Here is a 22927-nt window from a genome sequence, read left to right as displayed (position 1 = left end):
ATCCCCAATGATTTAGAGTTCACTGTGGACACTCACCCTAGTTTATTACTGCCTTTATCTGGGGCAGTGTAGAGGGATTAAAAACCTGAAACCATTTTCCTATTCTTCTGTGAATTTTTTTTTTCCATCACAACCTCCTTGCCCAGATGACTTTGAGAATTCTAAATTATATCCAAGCATCTTTAAATATGTTCCAGATCTTTTTTTTTAATTTTTTAATGTTTATTTAGTTATGAGAAAGAGAGAGAGAGAGACAGAGAGATAGAAACAGAGTGTGAGCAGGGGAGGGGCAGAGGTAAGAAGACACAGAATCTGAAGCAGGCTCGAGGCTCTGAGCTGTCGTCACAGAGCCCGATGTGGGGCTCGAAGTCATGAACCACGAGATCGTGACCTGAGCCAAAGTCTGATGCTTAACTGACTGATCCAACCAGCACCTCTAGATCTTGATAATCAAGATTCATAAGCTTTTCTGTAGGCTCTTGGACAAACACAAAGAAACTACCATATTTGTAAAATCACACCAAAAAAAGTGCTCTCCAATGCTTTGCTCCTGACAAACAATACAGATGACTTAAAAAAAAAATACCTTAATAGCTGACTCAAGCCAACAATATCCTTATCCTTCCTAATATACAAGTACAGAATTACTATATAACATTCTTCACAGTTTGGGTAAGATTTGATATCCCACTCCTTTCCTACTTCAGCCTGTGGACTTCCTAAATCAGGTGAAAACCCCTTGAAATCAAAATGGACACTGAGAGGAAATGACCTTCAAGAAAATCAGTGCAAGAAATGATCCAGCCTGGGAGCAGAAGGCATCTTCCTATTATTGAACTTGGAAATAAAAATCACTTTTGGGGAGCCTGGGTGGTTCAGTCAGTCAGTTAAGTGTGGGACTCTTGATTTCGGCTCAGGTCATGATCTCATGGTTCTGAGATCGAGCCCCAGGTTGGGCTCTGTGCTGTCAGTGAGGGATGTTTTGGGATTCTCCCTCTCTCCCTCTATCTGCCTCTCCCCCACCTGCTCACACACAAGTGTGCTCTTTCTCTCAAAAATGGACATTTTTTTTAAAATCAATTTTAGTGGCCTAGAAGGCTCAGTCAGTTGAGTGTCCGACTTTGGTGAACTTTCACCACATTTAAAGTGAGGAGTTTATGACTTTCAAATACATTATAAATTTGCATTCCACCTCTTCTTTCTCCACCAATATCAAAGCAGTCTTGTGGGTTCTCTCCCTCATTCTTGTGTTTTATAACTACTTTCATCTCACGCAAACATATACACCTCCCCACTTAAATCAATATGCTGCATCTTGAACTTGAAATTCCAGGTGCTGCACTCTCCCACCCCACTAGGAATCTGTCCCCACCAACATTTCTCATTTCACAATACATTATTATTTTTTTCTGGTTTAGCCAGGAAATGCAAAAGCAGTAAATTACCCCCATTAGCTTGAAAAAAGTTAATGAAGCTTCTCAGTCTGTTTATTCAATCCATGGCTCTTGATTTCATCTTCAGATGCTGAAATACAGAAAAAAAAAATAGGCCCTACTTATACTTAGCACATTAAATGGCAACACGGAATTTTCCTTGCCACCAAAGCCATTTAAAAATATTCTGCAAACATATGGATATTTAAGGATATGGAAAGGAAAATATGGATATTTTCTACCAAGAAAATCTTGCTTTGAGGGACACAGCCTTTTCAACAGAACTCCTAAGTCCATTCTTGACACTATCCAAAGTCACCTGGACTCAATTCTAAGCAATTGCTTGAGTGAGATATTCATTTACGAGTCCCACCATCATATTCTGCACTCTCCCCCTGACACACACACCATAAGGTGGGAATAGAACAAAGGGCTGGAAGGATAGATTATTCCCCTTCCCTTCCTTTCTCACTGCATCGAAAGTAATTTTTGTCCGTAAAATGTTTACTGAGATATGTTGCAGACAAGGCAGAAAACTGGTTTATCTTTTACATAGGCTATTGAGGAAGTATGATCCTATTCAAGACATCACCCACATATATGTCTGGAACACATGATATGATTAGAATCACTTTATATTTGAACCTGGTAGAATAAACGAAGTTTTTTTTTTTAAACTAAGGGCCACGTTTTTACGATGGTGGGAGTTTATAGATAAAATTGGCTTTTGTGTTTTATTTCTGTCTTATTCTTCAAATGTGTTTGACTGGAGTCTGATGACTGAAGCACCACATTTACATGACAGATGCAGGGTTTTCCATTTGTTTATTTAAAAAAAAATAATCACATAGCCTGAAAGAAATAAACTAACTTAGTGCTGATTATAACAGTTTGGGAGACTTCTAGAAGCCATATGTTTTTAAAAAAATTACAGCTAAAATAAGTTCCTATCCATCCAAAGCCCATTCTCTTAAATGAACAAATAGATTGTAACTCATTTGACAATTTACGTTTATTTTAAATGAAAATGATCAGAGAGGATGGATTGTTGTACTCTATACTGTTGTTTCCTTGTCTCTGTATGATTAAAATCATTTTTGTAAGAAAACATTATATAAGTTCCACCCAAGTTCACCTTACTTATAGCTCACTGACTCCATTATATATGTGTTCTCAAATCCTTTTATCTTGGCTTCAAATAAAGGCTCAATGTTTTGGTTTTTTTGTTTGTTTTTTTTTTTTCCAGAGCCTATTAAGGGGAAAGAAGTGAAGCTTCCAGTTTCCCTAAAGGAAAAAGGTAATATTGTATAATGAAATGTGAAAACACATTGATCTGCCTATTGCATATTCAGTTATTTGCAACAAAGCAATATATCATTTATTTTTCAGGCTTTTAAAACTATAACTTTCATACGCCCTTGTATATGTGTGAGCAAAGGAAAAAGGACTATTTTCTCTCTCAAATTTCTAAATTTTACTATGAAATAACAAAGACAAGAGTAACTATGTCAGAAATACTGTGAAAGCTTTTTAAAATGCATATGTTATTCTGACTCCACCAGTCTGTAGTGGAAAATCTGCATTTAGTAAATATCCCAAGGTGAATCTTAAAAAGAATAGCTATAGAAACCAAAGACTTAAGATAAAAACACTTAAAATTTCTCAGTGTTAGCTTGCCATTCTGTTAAGTTTGGATACAACCAAACTCTAAACAAATTTTATAGCTAGGAGGAACTTAGAGATAAACTATAGTCCAAAACCTTCGTCTTATAGATAAATAAAAATGGAGTAGCCAAGAAACTTTTCAAAATTATTGTGATTTGCAATACAGTCAGCATTAGAAATCTGATCTAAAGCAAACACCTCCAGCCTTCCTATTATACTACAATCAAAGTAATGTGGATTCTGATATGCACGAAGTTATGTCTCCTAAAACATAAGTAAATATGGTTAGTCCAATGTAATATATTTAGTTTCTAATTAATCCCAGTACCTTCTATGGGCACTGTATCATACTCAGAATTTTCTAATATTTCTTATTGTCAAGATGAACATAAGTAAACCAGTGAGACCATGAAATTATACTGACCATACTGAAGGTTAAAAATAGGTTAGAAATATACCTGAGGAGAAGATCTGCATGAACTATTGACCAATTAATGTACAGGGACTTAGTGATAAAAATCCAAACTTACTGGCAATATTTTATTTAAAAGAAAAAAGAAACTTTTGGTAAACTTGTAACACATGTGTTGGAGTTGGGAGAGTTGTGGGTGAGCTGGGGTAGGGGAAAGCAGCCAAGGACATAGAGAAATGAAGGGCACATGGAGAGTCTTCATTAGTGAGTGTAGCAATGTATAGAAAAACACCCTTAAGTCATATTTTTCTAACTTTGCAATTAATTTTAAATTAAACGAAATTGCTACTTAATGAAACATAAGAGTACAACATGATTTTTGTTTCTCAGCCCATAGGCATACTTGATTTTTTTTAAAGCAACATGGATTTGAAATCTGTTAAGGCCTTTATATTTCACTTTAGAAATGTATTATCATATCTAAAACTTTATCTTCACTTATGATAGTAGTTATTTCAGTGCTATATACAACTTTATGTTATTCTGGTATAATATGTAAATCAGAATATTTTACCTTGCAAGAGAATTTTCACATGTAATGTTAAATGCCCAATAAATAGCAAAATGTTGCCACATTGTATTATAAATTGATTGCGAAGACTAATGGCATTCCTGTAGATTTACCTGAACACTAAATTATTTTGAAGAAACTAGATTTCTTTGGCATGATCTGATTGGTGGTTGGAGTGGACACTTACATAACAATCTAAGTTGAAATGATTTGATGCCATTAAGTAATTTAAGCATTCAAGGATGCTATTATTCCTTTGCCAATCTAACACAGAAATATTAAAAAAAAATGAGGAGGGGCACCTGGGTGGCTCAGTCGGTTAAGCGTCCGACTTCAGCTCAGGTCATGATCTCGTGGTCCGTGAGTTCGAGCCCCGCGTCGGGCTCTGTGCTGACAGCTTAGAGCCTGAAGCCTGTTTCAGATTCTGCGTCTCCCTCTCTCTCTGACCCTCCCCTGTTCATGCTCTGTCTCTCTCTGTCTCAAAAATAAATAAACGTTAAAAAAAATTTTTAAAAAATGAGGAAAAGACAGGCATATTTCAAATTTCCACATTTTTATTAAGGCTGTTCAGTTCAAAAATTTTTCCCTGGAAGAAATGCATGTGGAATGAATATATATATATATATATATATATATATATATATCCAATATCCACACACAAAATAATTCAGATTTCCACCAAAATCACTTGATGTGCGTTTCAGTCTTTGATCACTGGACATACCTACTTAAGAGTTTCCTTTTTCTTTTCCTATCATTCCAGAATCCTTTTTCATCATCCCATGCCATATGGTCATTCTAACACTAGCTAGTTCATGGTCATAGATAATGGTGGTGGAAAAGAAAGCATTTTGGAAAAGATAGATTTTTTTTAACATTCTGCCCTTATTTCATCAATTTTTATGTTATTGTACTATTTTCCCCCTAATTTTTAATGAGGAGTATGTATAGACAAGGAAGGGGGTGCATAAAAATTCAACTAAATGCAATCACCAGAACTTTATTTTATTTTATTTTATCAAAATATAATTGACACACAATACCTAGTTAGTTTCAGGTGTACATCCTAGTGATTCAATACTTTGATACATTATGAAATGATCCCTGAGAAGTCTAGTTACTTTTTGTCACAATGCAAAGTTATTACAAAATTATCGACTATATCCCCTGTGCTTAACACCACATTCCCATGATTTATTTATTTTATAACTAGAAGTTTGTACCTCTTAATCCTTTTCACATATTTTGCCCTGCTCCCAACCTTTCCCCACCTCTGGTAATCAGGAAATTTGTTTCCTGTATCTATGAAACTATTTCTGTCTTGTTTGTTTGTTTGTTTTCTTTTTAAAAAAATTCCACATATAAGTGAAATTATATGGTATTTTTCTTTCTCTGTCTGACTTGTTTTACTTAGCATAATAACTTCTTGGCCCATATATGTTGTTGCAAATGGCAAGATTTCAATCTTTTTTATGACTCAGTATTCCATTGTGTATGTATGGTTAGAGTAGGATTTAAGACAAAAAGAGAACAAATCCAAACAGAAAAGATAAGCTTCATACTGGGAAAATGTATTACAATGCATATAATTAACAAAGGATGAATAAGCACATTATATTTTTTAAACCTACAGATTAATAAAAATAGAACAAACATACCTGAAATGTCAAATTTGTCTATGTTTATTCATTTTAAAAATTGCTAATTGAGCAAACAACCAAAAAATAAATTTATAATCACTGAAATGTGTGGGTAATATTGGTAATTTTTAATCGGGAATGACTAATATAATTAATTTCCATGATAGTAAAAGTCAAATAAATGAGAGAGAGAGAATAGCTGGAATCTATCTCAAATATATGCAATTTTAAAAAATAGGATATTTATATAAACCCCATTTTAGTATTAGGATGATTCATATAAAATAATTTTGAGTAATCCTGGAAGGTTTTTATAGTCAGAATTCAACATCATGGACTTGTAGAAGATAGTAATACAATTCCAAATTACTTCAGCATACTGGAAGCCAGGTTCAACAGAAATGAATGTAAGGAATTCAATTTGGGACAAAATCAAATTGTATATACTTAAGAGAAAAACTGTACAAAATCAGCATACAGGAATTTTGCCTTAAAGAAACCCTCAAATGAATATGAATAAAGAATTCAGCTTTTACAATATGAATTATACTGTTAATAGTGACTATAATAACTCATATCACCATTGCTCTTTACTCTTTATTTCAAATGATTTTGATCCTCATGGCCTTGTATGGTGTGTAGTTGACAAAATATCGTTCCTATTTTAAAAGTGTAACTTAACAAGATAAAAGGTGACTTATGAGCAAAATGATTTTGTCTTGGTTATTTTAGTAGAAAATATGTACTAAAGTGCTGTGGAATATGTGAATATGTAAAATATATTTTTTTCTATTTGCTCATTCTCCCTTCTGCGTTTTTAATTTTCTGACTTTTCTCCAGCCCTTTCATTATCTCCTTTTAAGCTTTCTTCATGAAGTTCAAAGTGATTGTCCTTATTTCAGAATATCATATTTGATTCCAAATATTCTTCATTGCACAGAAGACTCTTTTCTTTTCTTTTCTTTTTTTTTAATAGTAAGGTAGGTCCTTGAAGGGGCGCCTTGATGCTTCCTTTACAGAAGCTTTGTAGTTACAAAGAATGACCACCATGAAATGAGAGTTCCTTTCTGAATCTATTTTTGGAAGAATGTTATTTTGTTCAAGCACAGCCCAGTGGGAGAACTGGTACATAGCAGTTGTGTTAGATCTGGATTAGCCCTTTAGGAAAAACTACTCCAGATGAAATACATAGTCTGAAGACATCTGTGTTTAAGGATTTCCACTTCCCATTAATCCTTTCTATAGAGATTCTGATTTTGTGTCCACCTGATTGGTTGTATATATTTGATCTCAACAAAACAAAATAAACAGTAAGTACAATCTTGGCTTATATCAGGCAAAGTCAGAAAGTTTTAGCTTGTCCATCCATCCATTTCTTTCACTTCAACTGCCATTTAACATTACATAATTTAACATGAAATCATAAAAATAGCGGAAAGCACCAATTTTCTTTTTTGTATACTTATTTTTTACCTTAGGGAGTAATAATCTTCAATTTCATGTTTGCATGGCAAAACACAGTTTTTTTTTTTAATTTAAAAAAAATTTTTAATGTTTATTTTTATTTTTGAGAGAGACAGAATGCGAGTGGGTTAGGGGCAGAGAGATAAGGAGACACAGAATCCAAAGCAGGCTCCAGGCTCTGAGCTGTCAGCACAGAGCCCACTGCGGGGCTTGAACTCACGAGCTGTGAGATCATGACCTGAGCCGAAGTCGGACGCTCAACCGACTGAGCCACCCAGGAGCCCCCAAAATACAGTTATAAGTTACCTCTGCCTCATTAAATTTGTAAGGTAGCTTCATGTGACATTGAAGAGAAATTTCAATCATTTAATTTGATATGAAAAAGTAAAAGCTTTCACGATAATTAAAATTGTTTAAACATCAAATCATAGACAAAAATAAAGTGGTCAGCTACTTAATTCTGAATTTTTGCCAAACTCACGACTTTGCTGTCATGTCTCTAATGATTCTTTTCTTGAAGAAATTTATAGATCATATTAAACAAACTTGAATATGTGGATTGTATAGAATAATATATTTAAAATAATAAATAAGGTTATATTATTTAAGTTATAGTATTTATAAGGCTTTACTGTAAGAAATCCATATTTTATCATTTATATTAATCAAAGTAAAATTTTTTCAACAAATAGCAAAGTAACCGGTGAAAACAAATAAAGATCTTTACAGTAAATCTGAAAATGACTTTATTCTGCCACAGCTTTTATTGAATCATAGAAATCACTATGGAACCAAGAATATCTTGATTCATTTTCCAAGTCAGCATTTGTGATATTCACTTTTATTACAATTTTTAAACTGGTGTTTAATATGTGCAAGTCCCTAAAGGTGGTTTCATATTTGTTGTTGTTAGCAAGGCTTCAGTAGTTGTTGCAAATCAATATTGAAACAAAAAGTAAATTTAAAGAAATGACTCCAAGATAACATCTCACATAAGACTTCAAACATTTAATTTTTGCTGACAAATTTTTTCATCACTTATAGTGGAATAGAAAGTAAGGAAAATACTTCCTAAAACTTGCTTTCATCTGCACTTTTCTTTTGTGTTTTTTCTCAACTAATGACTCTTCAAAATATTGCTCAAAAACATTTCTTGAGTCCTTTCTCTGGTTGACAAACTGACTGGTTGTTTGCTTTATAGGTGGTTTTGATGGGCACTGTGCTCAGTACTACAAACCCTATGTGATGCAAGTCTCCAACTGCAGAATTAACTCAGAGGCAGACATACAAATACAAAATAAAATCCAGATGGGGGAATCCTTTCACAATGTATACATATATCAAATCGCCATGATGTACACTTTACATGTGTACCAATTTTATGTGTCAATTATACTGTAATAAAGCTGAAATAAAAATAAAATAAAATGGAGTAAAATAAAATAAAATCCACTGGAGAGGAGTGAAATAAGAAATAGGAATTACAGCCAATGCTATAAAACTATAGAGAAAAAGCAACTTTAAAGCAAAGAATACACATTTCATATTTAAACAGAGATACATTGCAATGTAAAATGTAAAAAGATGGAATGTGCCTTTATGTATAGTTCTTCCCTTCAGGACACTTGCCATTTAGCTTAAGAGTCAAAGAAAAACTTTTGTAAATGATGATGTATAGTGCATAATGGTATGCCACTAAGGACAGAACAGCCAACTTAATTTGTAAAAACTCTCTATGGCATAAAAATGTCTTAAGATGTAGCCTTTAGCTATTTTAAGTAAGTTACTAGCACTAGTCTTATGAGATGCCAGTTTTCTCATTAATGAAATTCTGCCACTATATTCCACAAATTCTGTGAATATTTTTAATGTTTATTTATTTTTGAGAGAGAGGAGGGGGAGGGAGAGAGACGGAGGGAGACACAGAATCCGAAGCAGGCTCCAGGCTCTAAGCTGTTAGCACAGAGCCCAGTGTGGGGCTCGAACTCATGAACTACAAGATCATGCTGTGAGCTGAAGTCGGAAGCTTAACCAACTGAGCCACCCAGGTGCCCTTGAATTTTTAGTTACATAAGTGAATTTTATCTGTGTGTGTGTTTCCCCATTTTTGGGTAATCAAAAAAAATTTGATTAGAATGATTTTAACATATAAGGAATTTGTTTAGGGCAACAAGGTGTTTCATTTTCCAGCCTCTAGACTAGAGGAAGGAAAGGTAGGGAAGTGTGTGAATACGTTTTGAATGAACTAGCCTACATCATTAGCCGCAACAGGCCATATGTGACTATGAATATTTCTCTTTAAAATATATGAATGTCATGATAAAATGAGAGTCTCCTGTGAGTACTACCAAGATTCTTCTGTAATATTTTTTCACTTGAGAATACATCTTGAATTTTTTCATATTATATACAGAAAAGACAATGACAAGCCAAAAATTGGGTTTCAGCTTTCATAGAAGTCTAACAGAAGGTGTTGAATATAAAGGGGTAAATCACACAAATAAATGAACACCTATAAAACTGAGAGAAATGCTTTGATAGAAGGAACATGGTGCTATAAGTATAGAAAAATATGACTTAACGATGCCTGGGTGGCTCAGTCAGTTAAGCGTCTCACTTCAGCTCAGGTCACGATCTCACAGCTCCTGAGTTTGAGCCCCACATCAAACTCTGTGCTGACAGCTCGGAGCCTGGAGCCTGCTTCAGATTCTGTGTCTCCCCCTCTCTCTGCTCCTCGTCTACTCTGTCTCTGTCTCTGTATCTCTCTCTCTCTCTCTCTCAAAAATGAAATAAACATTAAAAAAAAAATCTGACTCAGGTTGGGGAACCAAGGAATACTTCCAAACCAAGCAAAATTCTATCTGAGATGTGAAGGATAAGTAGGAATTTTAACCAGTGAAAAAACTGAGAATAGGAGAGGCCAAGGAGTGAAGAGATATTTCAGCACATTCAAATTTCTTGTGAAAAAGGACAGTCTTGCAGATGTGTAGAAAATATTAACAAGAGAAGTACAAAAACAAAACAAAGATAAGACATAAGCAGAACTTTGAAGGCCAGGAGTAAGCAAACTATATTTCATGGACCAAATCTAGAATGCTTATATATTTTTAAATGGTTGAAAAAAATCAAAGGAAGAATAAAATTTGGGGGCACCTTAAACATATAAGAAATTCAAATCTCAGTATCTATAAATAGCATTTTATTAGAACACAAACACACTCATTTATGTTTTGTCTGTAGCAGTGTTTGTGCCATAAATAGCAGAGTTGAATATCTACACCAGAGATCAAATGGCCTGTAAAACTAAAATATTTACTGTCTGGCATTTTACAGGAAAAGTTTACCAACCCCTGCTATAAGCCATATTAAGGTTTTTGGTATTTAGTCTAAGGGCAATGGATATACACAAAAGTATTTTTTACATGTTTGACCATAGAAGGGGAGAGAGTTGCTTTCTGTGATGGCCACTATGGCAGTGGGTTGGAGAAAAGCAGAATAGGATTCAAGAAGACAATTAAGATATAACTGATGGTATTAAGGTGAGAGATCATGGTACCTTGACCAGGACAGTTGCAGGTGAAATGGAGAGAAGAGGACATTTTTGGAAAATATTATACTTAATAAGATTTCTATTTTATACAGCTAAATGGTTGGTGACACCACTGAGATGGGACACCAGAAAAGGAGAAGCTTAGGATCAATCATAAGTGTGGCTAACAGCATGTTGAGTTTTAGCTGTTTATAGGACGCCCAAAAGAAATGTAGAGCTGGAAGCTATCTAAGTGTGAGGTGCAGAAAAGGAATTTAGGTTGAAGATACACTTGTGAGATATGTTTGTCAGTGTATGGGTTTTGAAGTTGTGGTCACACATGGATGAGTGATGGAAAGAATCAAGGTGAGATGAGTAAAGTTCTGAGGAAAGTTAGTAAAGAATACATTTAAAACTGCTACTTGAAGAACCCAGGACATTCTTTTTAGCATGAGTACAACTAGGTATCTTGAGGGCCAATACTGGTAATCTATCTGTCCTGCTTTTCATTTGCTAAAAGTTGGTATTTTGTGCATTTTCAGTTTCAGTTTATAAGTCTTATCCCGAAGTTCCCAATGTTGGCTCTATAAACATTATTTAAATACTGAGACCTAGAGACCTGCAAGGAAAAGTTTGACAATCTGTTGAAGAAGTAGATGTTATACAGTCTTCTTTTATGAAAAGAATCAAAACAAGTTGGTCTCAGAGAGTTGTCTCTAAGAGCACTTTTTAGAATATGTTAATTCAACATGCGTCAGTTGGAACATAATCAGCGTTGCTATACTGCTACATTATCTGGGACCAAAAATATTCTGATGTTCAATGATTGACATTAAACTTCCAAAAAGTTCCAGTTTTAATGTTATTCATTGTTCTAATTCTCTAAACTGACGTTACAGGGATTTACTTTGTCTTTTGCAACTGATCATTCTAATAAGTGAATGCAACTAACATACATTTTGATTCACCATTCTGGAATTAAAGTTTTCCTAATAATACTGCAATTCACAAATGTCATCTTTGCTTATGACATTGCCATCTTCTAAGAAATATTAGAATTTGCTGTATTATTGTTTTTAAAATCTAATAGTTGATCTAGAATACTTGATTTAATAATCAACATTAGCATTTTAATATTAGTGTAGTTTTTTCTAGGTTTTCCCATGCCTGGTTTCTGATTTAATTATTGACATGATTTATTTCTGCCTTGAGTTATTTTAGGAAGAAAATATTATACTATCATGTTAACAAGTGAAGAAATTGATGCACAAAGATTAAAGGATTATCTAAGGTTTCTATGCTGGATTAGCTACTTAGTATCAGACTTAAATGCACCTAAAAATAATCTTATTTTCCTTTGTTCTTCAATATTGGAATATATTAAAAAGACTTATCCTTACATGGTCTCAAGGTTGTTTTTTTCCCCATAACAAATTTTTGCATTTGGTAGGAATGGAGGAAAGTTATAGATAATTGTTGATTAAAAGAAGACCAGTCAGGGGGGCGCCTGAATGGCTCAGTTCGTTAAGTGCCAACTTCAGCTCAGGTCATGATCTCTCAGCTCATGGGTTCAAGACCTGCATTGGTCTCTGTGCTGACAGCATGGAGCCTGGAACCTGCTTCAGATTCTGTGCCTCCCTCTTTCTCTGCCCCTCCCTCACTCACACTCTGTCTCTCTCTCTCTCTCTCAAAAATAAATAAACATTAAAAAAAATTTTTGAGAGCAGTCAGATTCAAAAAATAAAGTGTTGATAGGTGCCTTTACAAATCCATGATGACTCACTTTCTGAAGAATTGTTTAAGTGAAAATTGAACTAGTAATTGTAGCTCTGTCACTCTAAGCAGAAACTTACAGACTAACATTTTTTCCTGTTGTGCCGATCATGCTAAAATGCCAAGTTGACAGAATGGAAAGGGGTTATGTGTTGGCAAGAAAAGCAGTTAAGGTTTCAGGAATTTTCTGTATTATAATCACTGGCTTTACAAATTAATGTATCCAAGTGTTGTGAATTTTTATTTTCTCCCTCCAAAAAAATTAATGCTCAATGATAAATACAACTATATGCATGTGAAATATATAAACAATTATGGATGTAAAGCCCCAAGATTCCTTCTTTGGTATTCTTTCTGGTTAAGGTCTCATTAGAAGGGGCAAAGTAGCATAAGAAAATGAGTCACTGTCCCTTTGCACATCTACTTTTGTTGTCACTCATGCTACCTTATGAGAATGTTCTAATATGCCTCTCTCCTTGAGGATAATTTTTTTTAATGTTACCATAAGTCTTTTTATTTTTCCTGTTCACTTTAAAAATGTTAAATGTATTGTTTTTCATATAAGGTCATGCATTATTTTTACATATTTGAATAAGATATAGGATGATCCATACTTAAACATGTGACCTTTTATTAACTTCATTGATTATTCTTGCTTCAAGTTAAAGAAAGTGAATGTTGGTGCCCAGAGAAACAGGGAAGAATCTCGTTAAAGAGGGACCCTCCCTTTGATAAGGAGAAACAAAAGAATGTCTGCTTCCTTACCTGAGCAAATGATTGTTGCACAACTTTCTGAACCCATTGAACGGTTTAAAGTCAACTGGCTCATTACCTAAAATACATTCAACCAACTATCCTGCCATCTTCAAGTAACATTACAGGACATTGTTCTGACTGTTCTTTGTGCAGCTGATAAGTGCAGCCTCTTCCAATTATTTCTTACTTATTTCAATGTGTACTCTTCACGATGGAAACTGAAAGAAGGAAAGAATAATGAGGCACACATAGGGAGGCCTAAAAGAAAGAGAAGATAAAGGCAGAGTGGCACTATCAGAAGCGTGGTACATCGGCTTAGCATATGTGAAAGACCAAGGATCGCAAAAACGAAATGATGACAGAATGAGGCAGGAAAAATGTATGTGTTTATTCTTTGCTGCGAAGAGAGAATGCCCTTGGGCTCATTTTGCATCTTTAGTGTCCACTCAGCAAACTTTCCTTGTGAGCATCAAACTCCTTGGGAATCTTGCCAAGGAAGGATTGCAGCATCAGGTCCCAGACACAAAGCTTTGAGTCACACATTAAGTGCTTGCATTACAAACTAGAACCATTTTAGAACTATGCCTACAGAAGCTTATAAAGCAATTTTTTTTTTGACCTAATGGGAATGAAAGTCAAGAGAGAGAGACAGACACAGAGGCAGAGAGAATGTGTGGGTGTGTGTGTGTGTGTGTGTGTGCGCGTGTGCATCTGGGGGGGGGGGCGGGTGTTTGTGTGTGTGCATACATGTTATGGAAAGAACACTGCTCATTAGCTTGAGACTCTAGCTTAGACTGGCTATAAACTAGTTAATTCACTTACTCTGGATAATTATTCCTGATTGGGGCAAATTAAATACAAAATCTGAAGATAATGTGTATCAGTGTTGAATGTGGGTGAGTCAGTTCTAATGGGCTTTTAGTAAGGCTTAGGTTAATGGAAGAGAGATTCCATTTCATGTTTTGGCCTGAGCCACCTAAAAGCGAAGCTTATAGATTTGATTTTCCTGACATCTTGAAACCACATTTTTCTTTGTTTTGTATCAATAACAAATTTTGAATGTTGGTATAGTCTGGGGATATTTTAGATGCTGTGTTTCCAAAGATGAGCAAGACAAAAGTCTGTCCAAGAAAATCTTACAATATTTGAAAAAGAGGGCTGGAAAAGAGGAAATATAAAGTGGCCTCCAATGCTGCCTTAGACAAGGGATATCAGAGTTTTTTATCCAATCTATGGGTATCTGCTATTTAGATATTAGTATATGAGTGCTCGTAAAATGTTTATTCAATTATTTAATCTAATCTTAGCCACAAATACATCAGCTAATACAATTTTCCATTTCATAAGGTGAAAAAATTAAAATTTAGAATCTCAGATGCCCCATATTAAATCATTGATTAATAAAAAGGAAATAAATTTCAAACCAAGGGATTTTTTTGTTTAGTGGGTTTGTGTGTCTGTTTTTCTCCAACTGCAGTACAAAATGATCTCTGCAAGTCCTTACTTTTATGAGGTTGCCTAATTACTTGAGAATACCATCACCTTGCCCCTTTATTATGAATGGAGGATTCCTCACTTTATAAACAAATATGATACAACTTTAGAAACTCAAGCAGGAAAAATAGAAGCATAGAGGATGTGTAATATTTCAAAACCATATGGACATGGTTAAAAAAGAAGAAGGAAAATATTAAATAGTCCATAGAATATTGAAGTAAAGAAATGTAGGCACAGATAAGATGAAAAGTCATGGAGGAGATGATGCCAGGTGTTGGTTCTCTACGTGACATCACCTAAACTTGGGACAGTTTCTTCTTTTGGAAGTCTGTAAACTGAAGAAGTTCCAAGTCAAACCTAAAGGTAGTCAGATTTTTTCTTTCTCACAATTGTATTTACCTGGGCTACAAAATAATGTGTCCACAGCAGATGAAATCAAATGCTACCTACCAAAACAGATGAAATGTGTGCAAAACAAGTCCTCTCGGGACATAAAAAACATGAGTTCAGTCTGAATTTTCCCTAATCCCAAATTTTGAAGCCAAGCTACTTGGAATGACAGTAGTTCTCTGTTCCCTCCCATAAAGCAACAAAGAAACAACAAAATGTGAAAGTGCATGGGTGTGTGTGTGTGTGTGTGTGTGTGTGTGTGTGTGTTTTGCATATAATTTATTTTTTTAATGTTTATTTATTTATTTTTGAGAGAGAGAAAGCATGAACAGAGGAGGAGCAGAGACAGAGGGAGTCACGGCAGAAGCCAACAGGGGCTCCATCCCACAAACCATGAGATCATGACCTGAGCCAAAATCAAGAGTCAAATGTTTAACTGACTGAGCCACCCAGGTGCCCTGGTTTTAAGTAATGTAATGAGAGCCATAGTACAGTCCTGTAAATGTGCATGTGTGCACACTAGTGGCAGATTTTCATTAGAAATTGCAAATGATTACTCAAATGATATAAAAAACATGGGTTTAGAAGAAATTTATGAACACTAACTTTTATTAAATACACAAAATTTTAATTGTCTTATTTAAAAATAGACATTTAAAATATATTTTATTTAGCAGTATGGTAGAAAAATATAAGAAACATAGTTTAAAATATCATGAGAATAATGTGCGCTACTTGCATTGTATCTGACTCTGTTCTAAATGCCTCACATGTAGTGTTCAGTTTAATTTTTACAGCATCCTTTTTTTAAATGTTTATTTATTTTTGAGAGGCAGAGAGAGAGCGGACGAGTAGGGGAGAGACAGAGAAAGGGGGTGTGGGGGGGGACAGAGGATCCCAAGAGGGCTCTGTGCTGACGGCCTCAAGCCCAATGTGGGCTCAAAATCATGAACCATGAGATCACGACCTGAGCCGAAGTCAGATGCTCAAATGACTGAGCCACTAGGTGCCCCTACAGCATCCTTTTTTATTAATGTGAACATTGAAGCACTGAAAGTGACTTGCTCAGGTCACATAGACACCTGGGGTGGATCTGGGACACACCACTGGCAGTATGAGTTGTGTCCTTAGCCACCAGGTTTCCAGACTCCCTCAGACCAAAACTCACAAACAACTGACTGCTGAAGTTCTTCTGTATATTTTACAAAAATGGACTTGGTGACCTGCTTTTAAATGTAAAACCTTCCCATGCCATTAAATATGGAATACAACCACGGGAGTGTATCAGACAGCTATCAATTTTTTATCAATGCTCAATCTATTTAGTTTGACCAGCCTAATTTAGGAAGCTAATTTATACAACATGATTCAATGAGTGGTTGAAAAAAATAGAAACTTTAGTGGCTAAATTGTTTATGTCAACTAAATAATAAAAACTGTTAGTAATTTTTTTTGTCTACATAAAATACCCTAGGTAAATAGCAACCTACCTGTAAGATACGGAATGTGGCTTACTGTAATGTTTTTATGTATGAAATGTTTAAAAGCTTTTGTTCTTTCTGTAGCAACAGTAATTATAGCTGTTTTCATTATAAGTGCTTAAGGCTTTGAAGGTGGTCATAAAAAACAGTATTCAAAGACCAGTTTTGTCACTTATTAGGGAAAATGAACTTAGACAAATTATGGAGCCTTAGTATTGTTATCTGTAAAGTAGGTGTAATAGTAGTATGTATCTCGTAGAAGAGGCATGTGAGGATTATATAAGATAATTTCTTCATTTTTGCAACAAATATTTTGATCCTTATTCTGCACAAAACACTGATCTATGTGCTATGATTCAGCAGAGGAAATAATAACTCATCTCAGGACTCACGACGTTTATACTCTACTGGGGTTAGAGATCAAATAAACACAAATATTTCATATTACATAAATAAAATATAAATAATGCATATAATACACTTATTTAGTGAGTGCCATGAGGAAAATATCATTGGTTGACAAATCTGATTATGGTTATTATTTATTATACGTATCAGGCCACTATGTACTAAAAAGCAAATGTGAAAATGATAACAAAATAAAGTGAAAAAAGAAAAATCAGTGATAGTCACCTTCTCCTTACAAAATATCTAAAATAGAGGCATTCTTTTTTTTTAAATTTTTTTTTTCAACGTTTATTTATTTTTGGGACAGAGAGAGACAGAGCATGAACGGGGGAGGGACAGAGAGAGAGGGAGACACAGAATCGGAAACAGGCTCCAGGCTCTGAGCCATCAGCCCAGAGCCTGACGCGGGGCTCGAACTCACGGACCGTGAGATCGTGACCTGGCTGAAGTCGGACGCTTAACCGACTGCGCCACCCAGGCCCCCCTAAAATAGAGGCATTCTTAAAATAATGTCGATTCTTGGAATTTATATATTGTATAGATATCTTTCTTTTAATTTCATGAAAACAAAACAGAGACTCCTAAACAGGGTTGGTCTCCATGGCTGCCCTTCTCTGACTCAAGCACAAGCATGATGAAGTTTGGTTGGCCCGCTTTACTTGAGAACATAGTGTTGATGACATTGAAAAATCGTTAATGAAGCTCCCTTCCCCAGGCCCATCAGCAATTTACATTTCATAAATGAAATCAACAGCCTGGAAAAGTCAGTGCTGCATATGAAATGACAGGCTGTCTGTCTCAACAACTCAGCGTGGGGATTTCTTGATTCCATGTTTCTGCAACGCTTGCATGTGGAGCCCAAAAGGAAGGGCTCAAGTGACAAATGTTTATGCAAATCAGGTATTTTATTATTATATGATAATAATCAGTGGTAAAAAAAAAATTTCAAACCGTAAAAAATTGGATGAAAATAACAATTCCTATTCTGGCCTCCAGGTCCCAATCTCCAGCATTAACCGTTGTCCTTAGCTTCTTGAAGTTTCTCAATGAAGCCCTTGGACTAAACTTAAATATAAATACATATATTCCTTATTTTATATATATATATATATATATATATACACACACACACATATATATAGATGGATGTACATATATATAGATATATATACATAGATATACATATATATACATTTGTCATTTTTATATGACTAGGAACAGGCATCCATTTGTGACTCAAAAATTAAAGACTTAACCTTCAGTAGTAATGCCATTTTCAAAATGAAGGCCCTGAGCTCTGAATTAGCAAGTAGCCTAATAAAGGAGATGCTCACCTTAGAAAATCCTTTGACAATAATCTCACATATTAACTCCTGCTTTGCATCTTCAAGGGTAAAGGCCCAATTCTGTAAGAAAAAAATGAAAATCACTATGTAATTTAAGTTTATGAGTACAATTTAAAATAATAAAGTGCTTTCCATACATCACTTATAATTCTCATTAATTTTACAACATTATTTTCTCCATTTTAGGAATGGCAAATTTGAGATTTAAGGTTTTAAGTAATGCCCAAGGTCACAAAACTTGAGCAAGTGAACTTGTCTTAAAGCCATATTGTATGATTCAAATCCTCCTTTTTACACTTCCCATGAACTCATAACTTGTGAGGTCATGTTGTAAGTGTTTTTACGCAATACCAAAAGTCAGTATTTCTATATAGTGTGAGGGTCCATGGGCACACGCATGTTGGATAGTGCATGTTCATAAGAGAGCATGTAAAATTCTGTGTACAAGATAGAAGTTGATTCTGGTTGTATTGCACTCATAAAAATCATAACGTACTGATAAAAATATTCTCAACAACTTTTATGTTTCTCAGAAGATCTCTCTACAAACATTAAGACTAAGATAATCCCATGTCAAGATTACAATAACAATGTAATTGAGCGGGAGAGAGCCACGTGTAGTAAGAAGTAAGGCCCTTTCAAATAGATTGCTCTACCTGATGAGTAACATGTTTATGAAACCCATCCTGGGACACTGAAATTTTATTTCTAGCTCTGGAAGCGTGAGATAAATGAATTTCTTCTAGGACTTTAGATACACAAGAGGGAGCATTCGGTCCTTCTGTAGTCACTGTTTTGTTCATTTATCCACTCATTCCACAGTATGTATTGATCATATGCCACATGTCAGATATGTAAATAAATGTTGATATTTGAATAGTGCACAAGACATAGTTACTGCTCTTGTGGAAATTAAAATCTAAGATGGGGACATAGACAATAAATAAAAATTAAATTAAAATTGTATAAAAATTGTTATATAACATTAAAGCACATGGAAAGCAACAGAATAGCATGTGCGCTACCCAGTTTAGTGAATGTGTGAAATAAAAAGGAATATGTGGTAAGGAGTGTTGAAGTGCGGTAAGAGCAGTGATATCACTTTTTACAGGATATGCATTCAAGTATTATAGGAAGTAGGTGTGAATGGTTATGTAATTCTCTACTATATAAAATTCTGCTGTTCAACAAATGAGGTGGGTTTTTTTTGTTTTTTTGTGGGTTTTGTTTGTTTGTTTGTTTGTTTTGTAACTCCAGAAAATGAGACTCTATTAGGCTACCACTCAAATAAAGCCAGAGAGCACTATCTCAGATAACACACTCTGTTCTCAAAACATATCCCAACGATGAGGTCAGTTTTTCTGCTGTTTGAAGGAAGGAAAAATCATAATGTAGCAGGGCCCTTCCATTAATCAAAATAAGACTTTTTGCCAGGAAAGAAGTATACAGCCTAAGCAAAATTGTTTAAACAAGAGGAAGAACTGGAAAACATTAAAATATAGTCAACCATTACCTTGATTGGCAATGTATCATGAACATTATTTGGATACTTTCTAAAACTGTGTTTATCCTATAATGATATTAAGTTGGAATGCAGTTTCTAGACAAAAGACATTTCCTAAGACAATAAGAAATTAAAGTACTTCATTCTAATAAAGTTTTATATTAATACACTATAAATCAACTTAATTTACTTTATAAAATTAATAATAAATACTAATAAAAACAGGAATTATACCTGTTTGAAATTATTAAGTTAACCACCAGGTGGCGCTCCATGAATTGAGCGTATGTAGTCAAAATTAATAAATGGCTTGAACTGGTTAAATTAGGAAAAATTGCAACACTTTTTCCTAGTAATTATTATTAATTTTTTATTTATATTACTTAGAGGACTTATGAATCCTAAGAAATGGGCTGTTAGTAAAGACAAATTACTTAGTATGTTCTATATAAAACTTAGCAAACTAGATTTCAAAATCAAGTCCTTTTGTTTAAGTCACTTTATCACTTACTAAGAACACATGTTTCATTGCATATTGATAAAAGTGTGTAACTATAATTAAAATTGATAAAAATCTATTAAAATTGATTTGTATGGGTTTTTTCAAATGCTTATTTTATCCACCTGTGTGTTTGTGTGTGTGTGTGTGTGTATGTTTTACTCCAGAACCTGAAATTAAAAAAGAGGAAAAGATACCCAAAGCAGGTAAGTGCACTTTCTAAGATTTACATATAAATAGATGTTCTGTTTTGTTATGAACAAAACTAGTGTTATAATCAGGGATGCGTAAGGCCTTGAAATGCTCAAAACATTGAGAAAATATTGATGCACCCATCCCATATATATTAAGTGTAATAAGCAATAAACTTGAAGATATTCTTAAGTTAAAATAGATTCTGTGTTTTCTGGATAAGGTCACCAAAGCGCTGGAACTGTTAGCATATGCTTCTCCTTATTCATCTAGTGCGCAATTGAGCACTGTTTACAAAGTGCCAAGGGAACAATTTATGTTTCAGAGGCTTCAACCAGACCAAATGCCTGAAACTGATTCATATATTCATTGAAACTTATGAAATCACATATATTCAACCATTTTTACCTCAAAACAGTAGTTTTATATGGGTCAGCCTAATAGATTCAGCCATTTTCTTTCCCATTGATTAAATATGCAAATATTCTTTGGAAGGGGAGTCCATTGCCTTCTTGACCATTCATTTGAAAATTGGAATACTTTGAAAATAGAATTGCTGAAAACAGGTTCTGTGAGGGAGGAAGACAAGAGCTGGACACTCTTAAGAGAGATGTTAAAAGCTAGAAGGAACATCATTAAATGCAGTGCAGAAAAGGAAAACCAAAAATTCCAATTAGTAATTACAATCTTTCTAGAGCTAATCCTATTCCAAATATTTCATATCTATGTAAAGATACTTACTTATATGTCTATATCTGCATACGCAAAAGAAGTTTATATCTATATCTCTCCATACAGTGAAAGTACTATGTACACACAGACATACATATCATTGGTCTTAAAGTATTTGTATATACTCATTTTGACAAAGTTTAACCTATATGTAACTAATTCTTGTTTCCCCCTTCTATGTATATGTTAAATATTAACTTGAAGTATTATCACTTCTTTTCAAAGTACTGTTAACATAGCAAAAGTAATTCATTGTTTTTTTAGTGCCTAAACATAGCCACTTTGATTGACTTTATGAAATCTGAAAGTCTGCATTCTCTAGAAGATAAGTGGGAAAAAAATGACCAATTTTACACAGTGAGAAAAATGCATAATAGAGATATGATACATTATTAACATCGAAACTTATAACTGAGCTTTAGATATATCTGCAGAAAAGGGAAAACTACTTATAAAAATTGCTCTACTGTTGTTAGCTCTTTTACTGGTGTCAGTGAAAGATTGCTGATCAAATAAAGGTGCATGACGTCACTCCTTCCTGTGAGCATAACACTGTATTTGATGCTTTATTTTACTGTTGGTTTGTAATGGGAAAAGTAATATGCACTATAAATTTCGTATTATTAGTTTACATTAAATATTTATATCTATTTTGATGTTATATTTATTTTTAACTCCCTAAAAGGAAAGAGAAATCAGCATTAATAGCATATTTTATATAATCAATCAGCAATTTATTGAAAATATATATTATGCTAAATGTCACTGCCTTATGTTCAGGATTGTGCTTGGTGATGCAAAACTTACAAACAAGTGATAAGGCCTTGTTTCTCTACTAAGAGACTATAATTAAGGACATAGACACAAACTATCAAACGTTGGCTAGAAGACAACTCTATTAGTGATGACTGCTCTAGGAGTCTGGAGGGAGGAGTCACCCCTGTCGTCTTGTCAATCAGTGAAAACCTCAAGGAGATGATGGGTTTAAGCTAGGATTTGAGGAATATGCAAGAGCAGCTGAGACAGGGAGGTGATTATACAGCCCAGTGGAAGCAGTGCCAATTTTATAATAGAAAGACATGAATTTGACTCTTTTTGCCACTTGCTGGGAATATGACTTTACTTAAATTACTTAACATTTCTGAGTTTCAACTTCTTTATCTATTGAACAAAGATCATCATAATAGGCCAGCAGGGGTGTCAAAAAGAAATAGAATTGATGCTTGCCATTTGGTTTGGCTTCAGTAAATGGTAGCTCGATCAAGGCGCTAACTCAGGGGCAGGCTGAGCATGATGTAAGCAGGATGCAGTGAGGAGAGGACCAAGGACAAGAGGAGATGCCAGGTGCTGAATGAGGAACAGAAGAAGGCAAGACTGCAGCTGTGGTATGTAGTCAAAGGAGGGTGTTTCTGGAAATAAAGAGAGGGAGATTAGGAGGCCAAAGTGAAAAGTTTGGATTCTTAGAATGTGAATTGGAAGAAGAAAGTCTTATGATGGCATGTGAGATGAAATCCTATGGAAAGGATTCTCAATCAGAGATTTGACTCGAGTGTCTTTTAGCACTCTAAGTATTACACAGTAAAAATGGGAGAAATTGACACAGAGAAGAAACAATGAGGAAGTGAACTTTGTTTA

The 22927-nt window shown here is 34.4% G+C and overlaps 1 protein-coding gene and 1 long non-coding RNA gene across 6 annotated transcripts in view; one reads left to right on the top strand and one right to left on the bottom strand.

Annotated features, from left to right (window-relative positions):
- The window catches only part of TRDN (triadin), a 391552-nt gene that overhangs the window by 296494 nt on the left and 72131 nt on the right, over nucleotides 1-22927 (top strand). Inside the window, exon 24 of the mRNA XM_042987108.1 lies at nucleotides 20536-20574. Coding sequence (XP_042843042.1) covers nucleotides 20536-20574 — 39 coding nt within the window. The remainder of the gene's footprint in view (nucleotides 1-20535; nucleotides 20575-22927) is intronic.
- LOC122238730 overlaps nucleotides 1-22927 on the bottom strand; it is a 67941-nt gene that overhangs the window by 8092 nt on the left and 36922 nt on the right. For all 5 annotated transcript variants that reach the window (XR_006217850.1, XR_006217853.1, XR_006217848.1 and 2 more), the window contains 2 exons: nucleotides 18354-18425; nucleotides 1446-1524 (listed from right to left, as the gene is read on the bottom strand). This is a non-coding gene — a long non-coding RNA (uncharacterized LOC122238730). The remainder of the gene's footprint in view (nucleotides 1-1445; nucleotides 1525-18353; nucleotides 18426-22927) is intronic.

The sequence above is a fragment of the Panthera tigris genome, chromosome B2, assembly GCF_018350195.1.
Source record: "Panthera tigris isolate Pti1 chromosome B2, P.tigris_Pti1_mat1.1, whole genome shotgun sequence".
In the NCBI taxonomy this organism is placed as follows: Eukaryota; Metazoa; Chordata; class Mammalia; order Carnivora; family Felidae; genus Panthera; species Panthera tigris.
This window is presented reverse-complemented; position numbering and strand designations above follow the sequence as displayed.